Source organism: Staurois parvus, unplaced genomic scaffold (genome assembly GCF_062004578.1).
Source record: "Staurois parvus isolate SC_StPar_1 unplaced genomic scaffold, SC_StPar_1.0 ptg000217l, whole genome shotgun sequence".
NCBI lineage: Eukaryota > Metazoa > Chordata > Amphibia > Anura > Ranidae > Staurois > Staurois parvus.
The window spans coordinates 10,461,127-10,473,675 of record NW_028318013.1 but is presented as its reverse complement, the minus strand read 5'-3'; the positions used below and the strand labels follow the sequence as shown (position 1 = coordinate 10,473,675).

At 39.3% G+C, this 12,549-nt stretch overlaps 1 protein-coding gene across 1 annotated transcript; it reads left to right on the top strand.

Moving 5' to 3' along the window:
* Window positions 1–215: 215 nt before the first annotated feature.
* On the top strand, window positions 216–9,807 carry LOC149460937 (uncharacterized). The gene is given in 3 exon segments (XM_089679101.1): window positions 216–1,091; window positions 6,229–7,217; window positions 7,220–9,807. Coding segments are annotated over 2 exon segments (2,721 nt in total). The 5' UTR covers window positions 216–1,091; window positions 6,229–6,230; the 3' UTR covers window positions 8,954–9,807.
* Window positions 9,808–12,549: the final 2,742 nt, after the last annotated feature.

Here is a 12,549-nt window from a genome sequence, read left to right as displayed (position 1 = left end):
TTTAATATCCAAACTTTAATTCGGTCTTTAGTAGTTTTTGAAATATATGCTGGCAGAATATATCCCCTATTAATTGGATGTGAATGTGAGGTTTTGTATTTAAGTGGTCGGATGTGAATTATTTGTGTTTGAGTCTAGGTAATCAGTAGAGGTTTAAAGTCATGTTTTCTTTTAAAATACTCATGTAATGTATACCATACTGTGAAATCGTTTAATGAGTCTGAGAGTTTAAATTGTAGTCATAAATCATGGATTTTGACAGTTGTATGTAATATAAGAACTTCAGAAACCTTTCTCATGGTCTGTATGTCAATCATGATAATGACTTGGTGGTTTGAATGGGAACATCTGTTTCTATTCAAACTAGGAGTGATTATGGGAGTGGTTTAGAAGCCCGCGAATTTGAAACAAAGCTTAATGGGAGGATCTAATTTCTCATGCATTTTAAGTATGCAGCTTTTCAAACAACGAGGCAGAAGTTTCTCAGATAGACTACACTTCACTTCATTCACTCACACACACAGAGACATTCTTTTCACACACTCTTACTCAAAGCACATGCTTGGACAAAGAACAAAAGAAATTGAATCTCACATGGTCATTTCTTAAACTAGGCCAAGAAAACTTCTATCTAAGCTATGCAAAGGAACTACATTATTTCCTAATATCCAAGGCAATTTATTCTTTATTTTTATTTCATTTTAAGCTACATATGTCTGAATTTACTGTTTTTTATTGACTTTGTATTTTTGGTGTGTGATCAAATAAAGTCACACTGCTCATACTGACCTGGTTTTCATAAGGATTTCTTCCCACAACCATCTACAAGAACCTAGAAATATTAATAGAGTTTTTTTCATAACTCTGGAAATCTAACATTATTGGCGAGTGCCAGCCATTCGATTTTTCCACGTTTTTTCAATTTATCCTCGCTTCTTCAGAGGGGATTGAGATGAACTATTTCTATTGATTAAGCTTCGGAAAGATTGCAGAACCTGGAACGGAAAACGTTGGTTGTGGAGATCTGAGGATTCAAGTGGTGACCAGAAAAGTCTCTAAGTCAGAACAAAAGAGGAAATTTACTACATTCGGTGAGTAGAAAAATGGAATTTATTGATTCATTAGCTAATGAAAGTAAATTGGAATTTCAAGGTTTAGCTAGCCATGCTTCTGATACTGGTTTATGGAAAGCTATGTATGATCAATGTATGCAGGCTAATGTTGATATTGATAGCTCTAGATTTACATTTAATAAGATGAAAAGAAAATTGCGTAACATTGTGAAGCTAGTTAGAGTTTTCAATTCTATGGTGTTTGAATTGCCAGAGAAAAATGTGGTTTGTGTTGTTCAGACAGATAGCAAAAATGTCTTACAGAGTACAGACATGCAGGATACTGTTGAATCCAATTGTGCAAATTGTGAAACTTTTTGTACCTATATTGAACATCTTGAGCAAGAAATTGAATCTCAAAATGTTGCAATATTAAAAAATAAGCAAATAGCTGTGGTGTCAAAGAAAAAACAATCAGAAACGGCCCAAGCTTCATTTATCCCGGACTCACCCAGGGGTGATGAGGAAGGCGGTGAGACTACTGTTCAGAGACAGAAATTACTTGCTAGAGCATCTAAGTTGAAGTTACAGATTCAGGATCAGTTAATGAAAATATTGAAGGATATACCAGCATATAACATGAGAGAAAATTCATTCCATAATTCCGATGTTTTTGAGAATTTTTGTGATAGGTTTCAATTAACTGATGAGCAAAGAAATCGCATTTTTGGGTTGTGGATCCCCAGTTTTATGGCTCGTAGGTTAGTCAAGACTCCTTTCATGAATGAGGATGATATGGAAATTCATAGCAATGCTACTGATAGACTACGACAGTTATTACTGTTCACAACAGGAGAGGAGACACCTAGTTTGGAAATTTTAGACTCCTTAAGAGCTACTATTAATGATGACCCTTATGATTTTAGGATTAGATATTCTAAGGCATACAGGATGATTTTTAATTTACAAGATGAGACCCCTGCTATGGTCAAGGATTTTGTAAAAAAATTTAAGTACCTTGATCCAGCATCTTTATTGATTGCTAATGAAAAGGATAATTTGGATGACGCTGCCTATATTATTGACAAAATTAGGAGACAATTAAAGCTAAATAATGTAAGACCAAAAATTGCTTTAATTGAGAATAATTATCCTAAGACTGACAGTCAGGATAAAGTCAAGACAGGAAATTCTGCCCCCCGCAGGAATGACAGAGTAAGACAAGGGAATCAAAGACCACTCACTTGTTACTATTGTGCAAAACCAGGGCATTTGAAATGGCAGTGTAGGAAGTTTTTGAAAGACATTCAGATGAGAAATTTGGGTAAAGAAAATGGACTTATTTCTCCTGAACCGTCAGCTCCAATTCGTTCACAGGAAGTTAAGTCATCTTCACCCTACGCTCCTCTGATCAGAGAGATTAGTGAAATGTCAATTAGTAATGGAGGAAATGTGAACAACTCACATTCATCCAGTACTTCAAGACAGCCATTATTACCTTCACCATGACTAGCAAAAGAAAAGGAAGTTGAACTCCATTGTCTGGAATATGTAGCTCCACTTTTCTTGGACAAGTGTGGCCGCCCTTATGTAAAAGCTAAAATTAATGGACAGAAATCTTCTATTTTATTGGATTCAGGAGCCCAAATAAGTGTTTTAGGCATGAAAATACCAATTCCATCTAATGCAACAGTATGCACAGTTGTAGGTTTCAATGGAAAAGGTGATGTTCAAGCTAAAAAATGTAAAAATGTGTCTTTTGAAATACCAGGATGTTCGCAAATGGAGATAGACTTTTGGTATTGTCAAGGATCAGAGAACATTATTGGTGCTGATGTTTTGTCTCAAAGAGGGTGGATACTTGATTTAGCCAATGGCATTGTTTTGCAGGGCTCTGCTAATCGTAAGCCTATGGTAATTGACCCAACAGATTATTGTGAAGTCGGTAGCATCTGCTTGACAGAAGCAATTGATGCTGACTATAAATGGCCAGATACTGGAGATAATCTAGAATTGAAACATTTAGTACAACTACACAAAAAACTGTGGAGTCAAGGTAAAAATGAAGCTGGATTGTTCAAAAATATTGAAGTTAATATTCAAGGCAAAGACCATCCCCCATTAAAACAATACAAGTTGCCGCCAGAATCTGATGAACCTGTATCAGTAATCATACAAGAATTTTTGGAACAGGGTATCATCAGGAAAGCTAATTCAGTTACTAATAATCCTTTGTGGGTAGTGGCAAAGCGTGATGACCCTAGTGCATATAGATTATTGATAGATCTAAGAATGCTAAACAAATACACTCCAAGTTGTACACCCATTGTGGCAGAAATTCCAGACATCATGTCACAAATAGATGCCAATGCGAAAGTGTTCTCTGTTCTTGACATTGCAAATGGATTTTTTAGTATTAAATTGGCTGAGAGTTGCCAATACAAGTTTTCATTTGTCCACAAAAATGTGCAATATTGTCTCAAACGTCTTCCAAAAGGATATCATTCTGCTAAGTATATCTTACATCAGGCATTAGCAAATGTTTTGTCTAAATTTTCTAGACCTGATTGTTTAATACAATATGTGGATAATATTTTGCTTATGACGAATTCTGAAACTGAACACAGGATTCTCTTAGCAGAATTGTTTACACTTCTGCAAGATGAAGGTCTCAAGCTGAATACACGCAAAGTTCAGCTCATGAAAAATGAAGTAAAATTTCTTGGAGTTTTGATTGGTCCAGGAAAGAGACAGCCTTTACAGGAAAGAATTGAGTCTATTGCGTCACTTCCTGTACCAACAACATTCAAAGCACTGAGACAGTTTTTGGGTTTGGTAAATTTCTCTAGAGATTTTATCGAATCATTTGCAGAAAAAGCCAAACCATTGTATGATTTGTTGAAGTACAATGAGGAAAATGTATTTGGTCCCTGGACAGAAATACAGCAAAAAGCTTTTGAGATGTTGAAAAATGATTTGCAAACAGCTCCAGCTTTGGCTACTGTTGATAAGCAAGCACCATTTGCTTTGCAAGTGCATGCTTCAGAAACTGCAATCTCAGCTGTCTTGATTCAGAAACAGGGAGGAGTCTGGAGAAGTCTTGGATACTTCTCACGTCTGCTTACCCCAGTAGAGAAAGGTTTTGATGATTGTGTCAGACAACTTGTGGGAGTACATTATGCAGTAAAAGCAACAGAGCATATTGTAGGATTCAACAAAATTATTCTACAAACTCCACATAGCACTTTGAAGTTTCTTTTTGAGAAAAATGTTCCGGGAGTTTCCAACCAAAGATTTTCTCAATGGTTGTTGGCTCTATCACCTAAGCAAATACAGGTTGAACATAATGCCAAGTATGTCCTACCTCAGTTGATGGAATACAACGGGTTAGAACATGAATGTTTATGTGAAGTCCAAGAAACTTCCTCTCCTCTTTTCCGTAGAGAGGCAGAGAAAATTGATGAACCTGTATTTGTTGATGGTTCTAGATACTGTATGTCAGGTAATTATTACAGTGGATATTCAATTTGGTATCCAGAGCGTAATTATTCCATACAGCACAAATTGCCAGGACATTTTTCAGCTCAAAGGGCAGAACTTGAAGCAGTAAAAACTGTGTTGACATTAGACAAGGAAGAGAATAGAAGTCCATTAGTGATCTACAGTGACAGTTCATATGTTGTACGTTCCCTGACAGATTATTTACCAATTTGGAAACGTAGAGGTTTTGTAGATGCATCTAACAAAGTCCTAGTGCACAAAGAGACACTTGAATCAATTTTTAAGCTAGCAGAGGAAAATCCTATTGCCTATGCAATTGTAAAAATTCCATCTCATAGGAAGGACAATGATGAGATGAGTGTAGGCAATAGAACAGCTGATCTCTTAGCAAAGGAAGCAGCTTTACACGGAGTACCAGTGATGCAGTCTGAACCAGTCTCAGTTAATGTTGTTAGGAAGACAGACACACAGATTCCCTCCTTTGCAGAAGAACAGAAAAGGGATCCATCTCTTTCTGCTTCTCAGGTTGATCCAAAATTTCCCTTTATATGTGAATATGGAATTTTGTATCATGACTTAAACGGGTTTCTGCATCCTGTTATACCGCAGCATCTACAGGTAGAATTTACAAAGTACAATCACGAAAGCCTAGGTCACATAGGTAAACAAAGATTGCTTGAAATACTCAAGGAAAAATTTTACTGGGACAAAATGGAAGAAACAGTAGACAGTGTAGTTCAATCTTGTCTAATCTGTGCTCAAGTGAATCCTCGACCAAAGGGTCAAAAACCTCCATTACAAAGAACTCCTCCAGCAGATGGACCATGGTCCACATTACAACTAGACTATATAGGACCGTTACCTACAGGTAAAAATGGGTACAGGTATGCTTTAGTTGTAGTTGATGTTTTTTCAAAATGGATTGAAATCTTGCCTGTTCGCAAAGATGATGCATTAACAACTGCTAAAATGCTAATTAATCATGTTTTTCCAGTCTGGGGTATACCAACAAACCTCAGTAGTGACAGAGGAACCCACTTCACAGGTAAAATAATGCAGGCAATGTGTAAAATCTTGGGTATACAACAGAGATTTCATGTGCCCTATCATCCACAATCTGCAGGTATTGTGGAAAGAATGAATAGGACTGTCAAATCAAGGATTGCAAAAATGTTATTAGACAGAGGAAATACTTGGGTTGATGCTGTACCATTGGTTCTGATGAGTGTCAGAAGTACAACATCTTCTGCAACACAGTATTCTCCTTTTGAGTTAATGACAGGAAGGAAAATGCGTATTGTTTTTCCCCATGAACCGTTTTTGTCAACGCCGCAAAAAGAGGCAATAGAAAAAACAAAGTGGTTACAGATGTTGCAAGACAATCTGAACACTATTGTACCACATGCAGCTACTCGCATGCAAAAAATGGTTCCTCCACATTCTTCTAAGTTCGAAAAAGGAGGACAAGTAATGGTAAAAACTTTCAGAAAAACTGGACCATGGCAAAGCAACTGGGAAGGTCCATTTGATATTTTGGATGTTCAAGGAGTAATGGTACAAGTGCAAAGACCTCTTAATTCAGTAAAAAATGCGCGCAGACAACAAACAATGTGGATGCACAGTGACCAATGCAAATTGTTTATACCGAGATAATGATACTGCATTTCTTTTGCAGACATGGATTTCAATAATCCGGAAGAAACAAAGCATCGCAGATTCCAAAGAAAAATAAACATTACAACAAAAGAACATAAGGAAAATCAAAGCAGTAGAAAGAAAAGACTTATTACAGGATCGATTTTTTTCTTAGTGACAATGACAATATTAGTAATCTACAACATAAACTTTTCCAGCAATGCAGAAGTTAACAAGACTGAAGCCCTACATAAGAAAAACACTACACTTATTAGGAACAAAAGATTTTTTCCTAAAGACAGTAACATTAATACAGCTGAAGACTTGCTAGGATATATGTGCATAGGTTATGGGAGAACTTGTTGTTCGGAATTGTATTTCGTTCATAATAATGATATTGAAGTTAGAGCTAAAATAGAGTCTAAATCAAAATTTGTTAAAATGCAAGGATTTTATAGGATCAATAACGAAACTAGTAACTTTGAATGTAATTTATCCGATATGGGATACTGGTTAATAGTTTTAAAGGGAAATGAACCTACTATTTGGTCAGGAGATATTTCCATAGACATGTTAAATACTGGAAATATAGGAAGTTCTAAAACAGATATTTGGTATCAATTACAAAGTTATTCACACTTTCTTGATCCTGAACATTTGAATATTAATGGTAATGAAAAAGAGGACATAGTGAAAATATGGGATTTCCAAATGACAAGAGCTTTGGTTCAAACTAAAGTCAAAGTAATTGTTACTGTGGTAGATTTGATTGTCCCAGAGATAAAAATATCTCCTCAATCATTAAGACTTGTAGAAGGAAAGGATAATCTGAATTTGATGTGTAATATACAAATACACCTACCTCAAAATTCATTATTAACTTGGAAAAGGAATGGTGAATTTTTGGGAAGTTTTCTTCATGATAAAACTGATGTTATCCATAAAAGTATTTTTGGTAATTTGAACTGGGATAATGATAACTTTGTGTATCATCAAAACACTATATCAATTAATGATACAGGTATACTGTATATGAATGCTGCATATCAATAGAAAATTATCCGAAGAAATGTGTAAATACAAATGTAATTGTACTATCCCCTAAAAGAACGCAGTGTACGGATAAGAAATTTATTCCAGCCAGTCCCTTCCAAATTAACCATTTCCAGACCAGACTTCTGTTGAGAGAAGGAAAATTTGTTATTATAGTGTGGAACTTTAACATTTCAGAATGGAAAATCTCAACAAGGTTTCCACAATGTAAAGAACATCTGGTTAACATGGAATTAGGTATTGAAAGATGGTTTGGTACTGATATTAGGAATCCTCACAGGAATAAACGTGGTATAGTTGAAGGTATTTTAGGAGGAATTGGTACTATTGGTAGTATTACAAATAGCATGGACATTAGTACACTAAAGTCTGATCTCGAGACAGCCGGTTTAGTGGGAAGCAATAGTATTAAAGTACAAAGAAACTTGAATCAAATATTGGAAAATATGGTGATTAAAACAGCCAATATTATGGGTCCATCTATATTACACTTAGAGAATATTACTCTTAATTTAATGTCAAGTGAACAGCATTCCCATATAGCCAGAGCATGTTTAGAAATTCAGATGGAATATTCCACAAATTTTAAAATAATAGCTCAAGCTTTTCAAAGTGGAATAACTCCTATAGGTATTGTACAAAATTTACCAAGAGAGTATGTATATGCCATAAACCATACTGATCTGTGGGTAAATAAGTGGATTGGATGTTATCAGAACATATGCTATAGTTCTTCAATGATTCCTGTAGCAGGAAAAGAACAAATATTGGTTCCAATCACTGTCTTGGGATTACCAGTTAGCAACACACAGTTACTATATTATCATCTGCAATATACAGATTTTGCATTTACTGATAATAATTTTGAGTTAGAACAATTAGATCTGTCTTCATGTTTACAATTTCAGTCTAAAGTGATTTGTCTACCTAATCAAGACAAAGGTATATTTCATTCTTGTTACCATAACCATACTCTATGTTCAGCAAGGATAGAAAAGGTTAAAACCACTTCTGAGTTAATCTCAATTGTAGATAAAAAGAAAGTTTGTTTTCAAGTTATGTCTGACTCAGAAAGGGTTCAATCCTTCTTCTCTTCTTGTACACATACAGAAAACTTAAGTCGAGGTTTGTTCTGTATAGAAGGAGATATTTCAGCAATAAGTGTTAATGGGATGAGAATGAATTTAACAAACATGCTTATGAAAAATATAAGTGCTCTTCCCATACAGTACAATATATCTCAAGTGGATGAATTCCCATGGAGAGATTGGGCAAATGTTATTCAAAAAGATGAAGGTTTACTGATAGCATTATCAGATGAACTTCAAAAAGCAGAAATATTATTTAAACATGAACAAGGGAGTTTAAAAGATATAGAACATGAATGGTCTGAATTTTCAGGTCATTCTTGGTGGTCAAAATTTAAACGTACTGTATCAATGTTGGGAAAAACTTCAATTGCATCTGCAGCAGGAAATATTTTATTACATCCTGTAATAATTATTTTTATTATTATCATATTATGTATTATATTTCAATTATGTTTGATGTGTAAAATGAACAGTTTCTATAAGCGAATTAGAAGTGAAATTAGGAAAGGAGATAATCTATTACAAGATATACTTCAGAGGAAACTACTTTCTGGTTATGCTGACTCAGTTACAAATAATGATACATTTGAGATTACTAAATCAAAACCTGAGTGTTTGTGATATAAATGATGTGTGTTTGTTATAAATTAATATGAATTTCATATTTCAGAGGGGAATGTAATATTAATTTTTTAATATCCAAACTTTAATTCGGTCTTTAGTAGTTTTTGAAATATATGCTGGCAGAATATATCCCCTATTAATTGGATGTGAATGTGAGGTTTTGTATTTAAGTGGTCGGATGTGAATTATTTGTGTTTGAGTCTAGGTAATCAGTAGAGGTTTAAAGTCATGTTTTCTTTTAAAATACTCATGTAATGTATACCATACTGTGAATTCGTTTAATGAGTCTGAGAGTTTAAATTGTAGTCATAAATCATGGATTTTGACAGTTGTATGTAATATAAGAACTTCAGAAACCTTTCTCATGGTCTGTATGTCAATCATGATAATGACTTGGTGGTTTGAATGGGAACATCTGTTTCTATTCAAATTAGGAGTGATTATGGGAGTGGTTTAGAAGCCCGCGAATTTGAAACAAAGCTTAATGGGAGGATCTAATTTCTCATGCATTTTAAGTATGCAGCTTTTCAAACAACGAGGCAGAAGTTTCTCAGATAGACTACACTTCACTTCATTCACTCACACACACAGAGACATTCTTTTCACACACTCTTACTCAAAGCACATGCTTGGACAAAGAACAAAAGAAATTGAATCTCACATGGTCATTTCTTAAACTAGGCCAAGAAAACTTCTATCTAAGCTATGCAAAGGAACTACATTATTTCCTAATATCCAAGGCAATTTATTCTTTATTTTTATTTCATTTTAAGCTACATATGTCTGAATTTACTGTTTTTTATTGACTTTGTATTTTTGGTGTGTGATCAAATAAAGTCACACTGCTCATACTGACCTGGTTTTCATAAGGATTTCTTCCCACAACCATCTACAAGAACCTAGAAATATTAATAGAGTTTTTTTCATAACTCTGGAAATCTAACAATGAACGACGTCATTCCTCTGTTGCACGTCCTGGAACAAATGCTGTTAACAATGGCTGGTCAGGGTGCGGTAGACGTGGCGCACAGATCTCAACGCCACATGACACCTGTGGGGGCAGGACAGGAAGAAGAGGAGGGGGTAGAGGAGGACATTTGTGCTCAGGAATTATTGAGTGAAATGGGTGGTTTTTCCACTCAGCGGACAGGAGTGGAGGAGCAGGAGCATCTGGTAGAGGAGAAGGAGGAGGAGACAGAGGACCCAGACGCACCGTGGCAGTATGCTGTGGAGATGGAGGCAGGGAGTCCCTCGCATTCCTTGGCACAAATGGCCCATAGCATGCTCGGTTGCTTGCGTAGTGACAGCCGAATAATAACCGTCAGACAGAGGGATGACTTTTGGCTGTCCACCTTGTTGGACCCTCGCTACCGTTCAAAAATGGTGGCCTTTTTCACACCTGCTGAGAGGGAGGCCAAAATAACGTACTATAAAAACCACCTATGTAGTCAGTTGGTCTCTGCCTTTGTGCGCCAACGTCCATCCTCAGACCCTGTGGGCCCTGTGCGCTCGCGTTCCGCTGCCATGGCAGCAAAGGAGGGGTGGGGTGGTAGGAGCAGTGGCAGCTCCACCAGCAGCGGCTGCCTCAGTCTGCAGTCGATGATGAGTAGCTTTCTTCACCAGCGCAGTGAGGAAACTAGTAACCAGCCGCAGCAGCAGCAGCAGCATCAGGTGGACCTGGAGCAGGACCTCAAACAACAGGCTTGGGCCTACTTGGACAGCACCCTGCCAACCGAGGTAGACAATCCCCTTGACTACTGGGCAACGAAACTTGACCTTTGGCCCCAACTAGCTGAATTTGCCCTTGAAAGGCTGTCATGCCCGGCCAGTAGCGTGGCATCGGAGCGCGTGTTTAGTGCGGCAGGAGGTATTGTAACTCCGCGGAGGACACGACTATCCACCCAAAGTGTGGAGAGACTCACGTTTGTGAAAATGAATCAGGCGTGGATTAGTCTGGATTTCAAACCACCAGTTCCTGATACAACTGACTAAATCCGCAATGAATCATGCCCCTGCCATGTGCCACTTTCAGGTCTCCTCACACTGCTGGTGTGTTGAATTTTTTGTCATAGGGTGCTGGCAGATTACGGGCCTCCCATAGCTGCTGCCAGGCCCCTAATCTGCCATGGGCCCCTGTACCGCCTCCTCATGCTGCTGCCAGGTCCAGAGTCTCTCATGGGTCCCTGTACGGCCTCCCATTGCTGCTGTCTCCATCGCCACACTCTGCCATGTGCCACTTTCAGGTCTCCTCACACTGCTGGTGTGTTACATTTTTTGTCATAGGGTGCTGGCAGGTTACGGGCCTACCATAGCTGCTGCCAGGCCCCTAATCTGCCATGGGCCCCTATAGCGCCTCCTCATGCTGCTGCCAGGTCCAGAGTGTCTCATGGGTCTCTGTACGGCCTCCCATTGCTGCTGTCTCCATCGCCACACTCTGCCATGTGCCACTTTCAGGTCTCCTCACACACTGCTGGTGTGTTCAAATTTTTGACATAGGGTGCTGGCAGATTACGGGCCTCCCATAGCTGCTGCCAGGCCCCTAATCTTCCATGGGCCTCTTTACCGCCTCCTCATGCTGCTGCCAGGTCCACATTGTCTCATGGGTCCCTGTACGGCCTCCCATTGCTGCTGCCAGGAGGCAGCAGGGTCGCAGCAGTGTCAGTGGAGGCAAACGGCCACGGAGTAGAGCACCAGCTCCACTGAAGCCTACCACCACGGCCAGTAGTGGTGCCGGTGTGCACGGAGGAAGTAGCAGTCAGCCAGTGAGGAGTAGCGGGGGCAAAGTTTCCTACTCGGCGGTGTGGCAATTTTTCGTCAAGCCGCCCGAGGAAGTAAACGTAGCCGTATGTCGACTATGTGGCCAGAAAGTCAAGCGTGGCCAGGGGGCCCATGTTGGGACTACAGCGTTGCGTCAGCATATGCAGCGTCGCCATTCGGTGGCCTGGGAAAACCGTGATAAAGATACAGCGGTTCTGCCTGCCCCAGCCCAGGGTTCCATTTTGTCATAGGGTGCTGGCAGATTACGGGCCTCCCATTGCTGCTGCCAGGCCTTAATCTGCCATGGGCCCCTGTACCGCCTCCTCATGCTGCTGCCAGGTCCACAGTGTCTCATGGGTCCCTGAACCGCCTCCCATTGCTGCTGTCTCCATCTCCACACTCTGCCATGTGCCACTTTCAGGTCTCCTCACACACTGCTGGTGTGTTCCATGTTTTGTCATAGGGTGCTGGCAGATTACGGGCCTCCCATTGCTGCTGCCAGGCCCGTAATCTGCCATGGGCCCCAGTACCGCCTCCTGATGCTGCTGCCAGGTCCACAGTCTCTCATGGGTCCCTGTACGGCCTCCCATTGCTGCTGTCTCCATCGCCACACTCTGCCATGTGCCACTTTCAGGTCTCCTCACACTGCTGGTGTGTTCCATTTTTGGTCATAGGGTGCTGGCAGATTACGGGCCACCCATAGCTGCTGCCAGGCCCCTAATCTGCCATGGGCGCCTATACCGCCTCCTCATGCTGCTGCGAAGTCCAGAGTCTCTCATGGGTCCCTGTACGGCCTCCCATTGCTGCTGTCTCCATCGCCACACTCTGCCATGTGC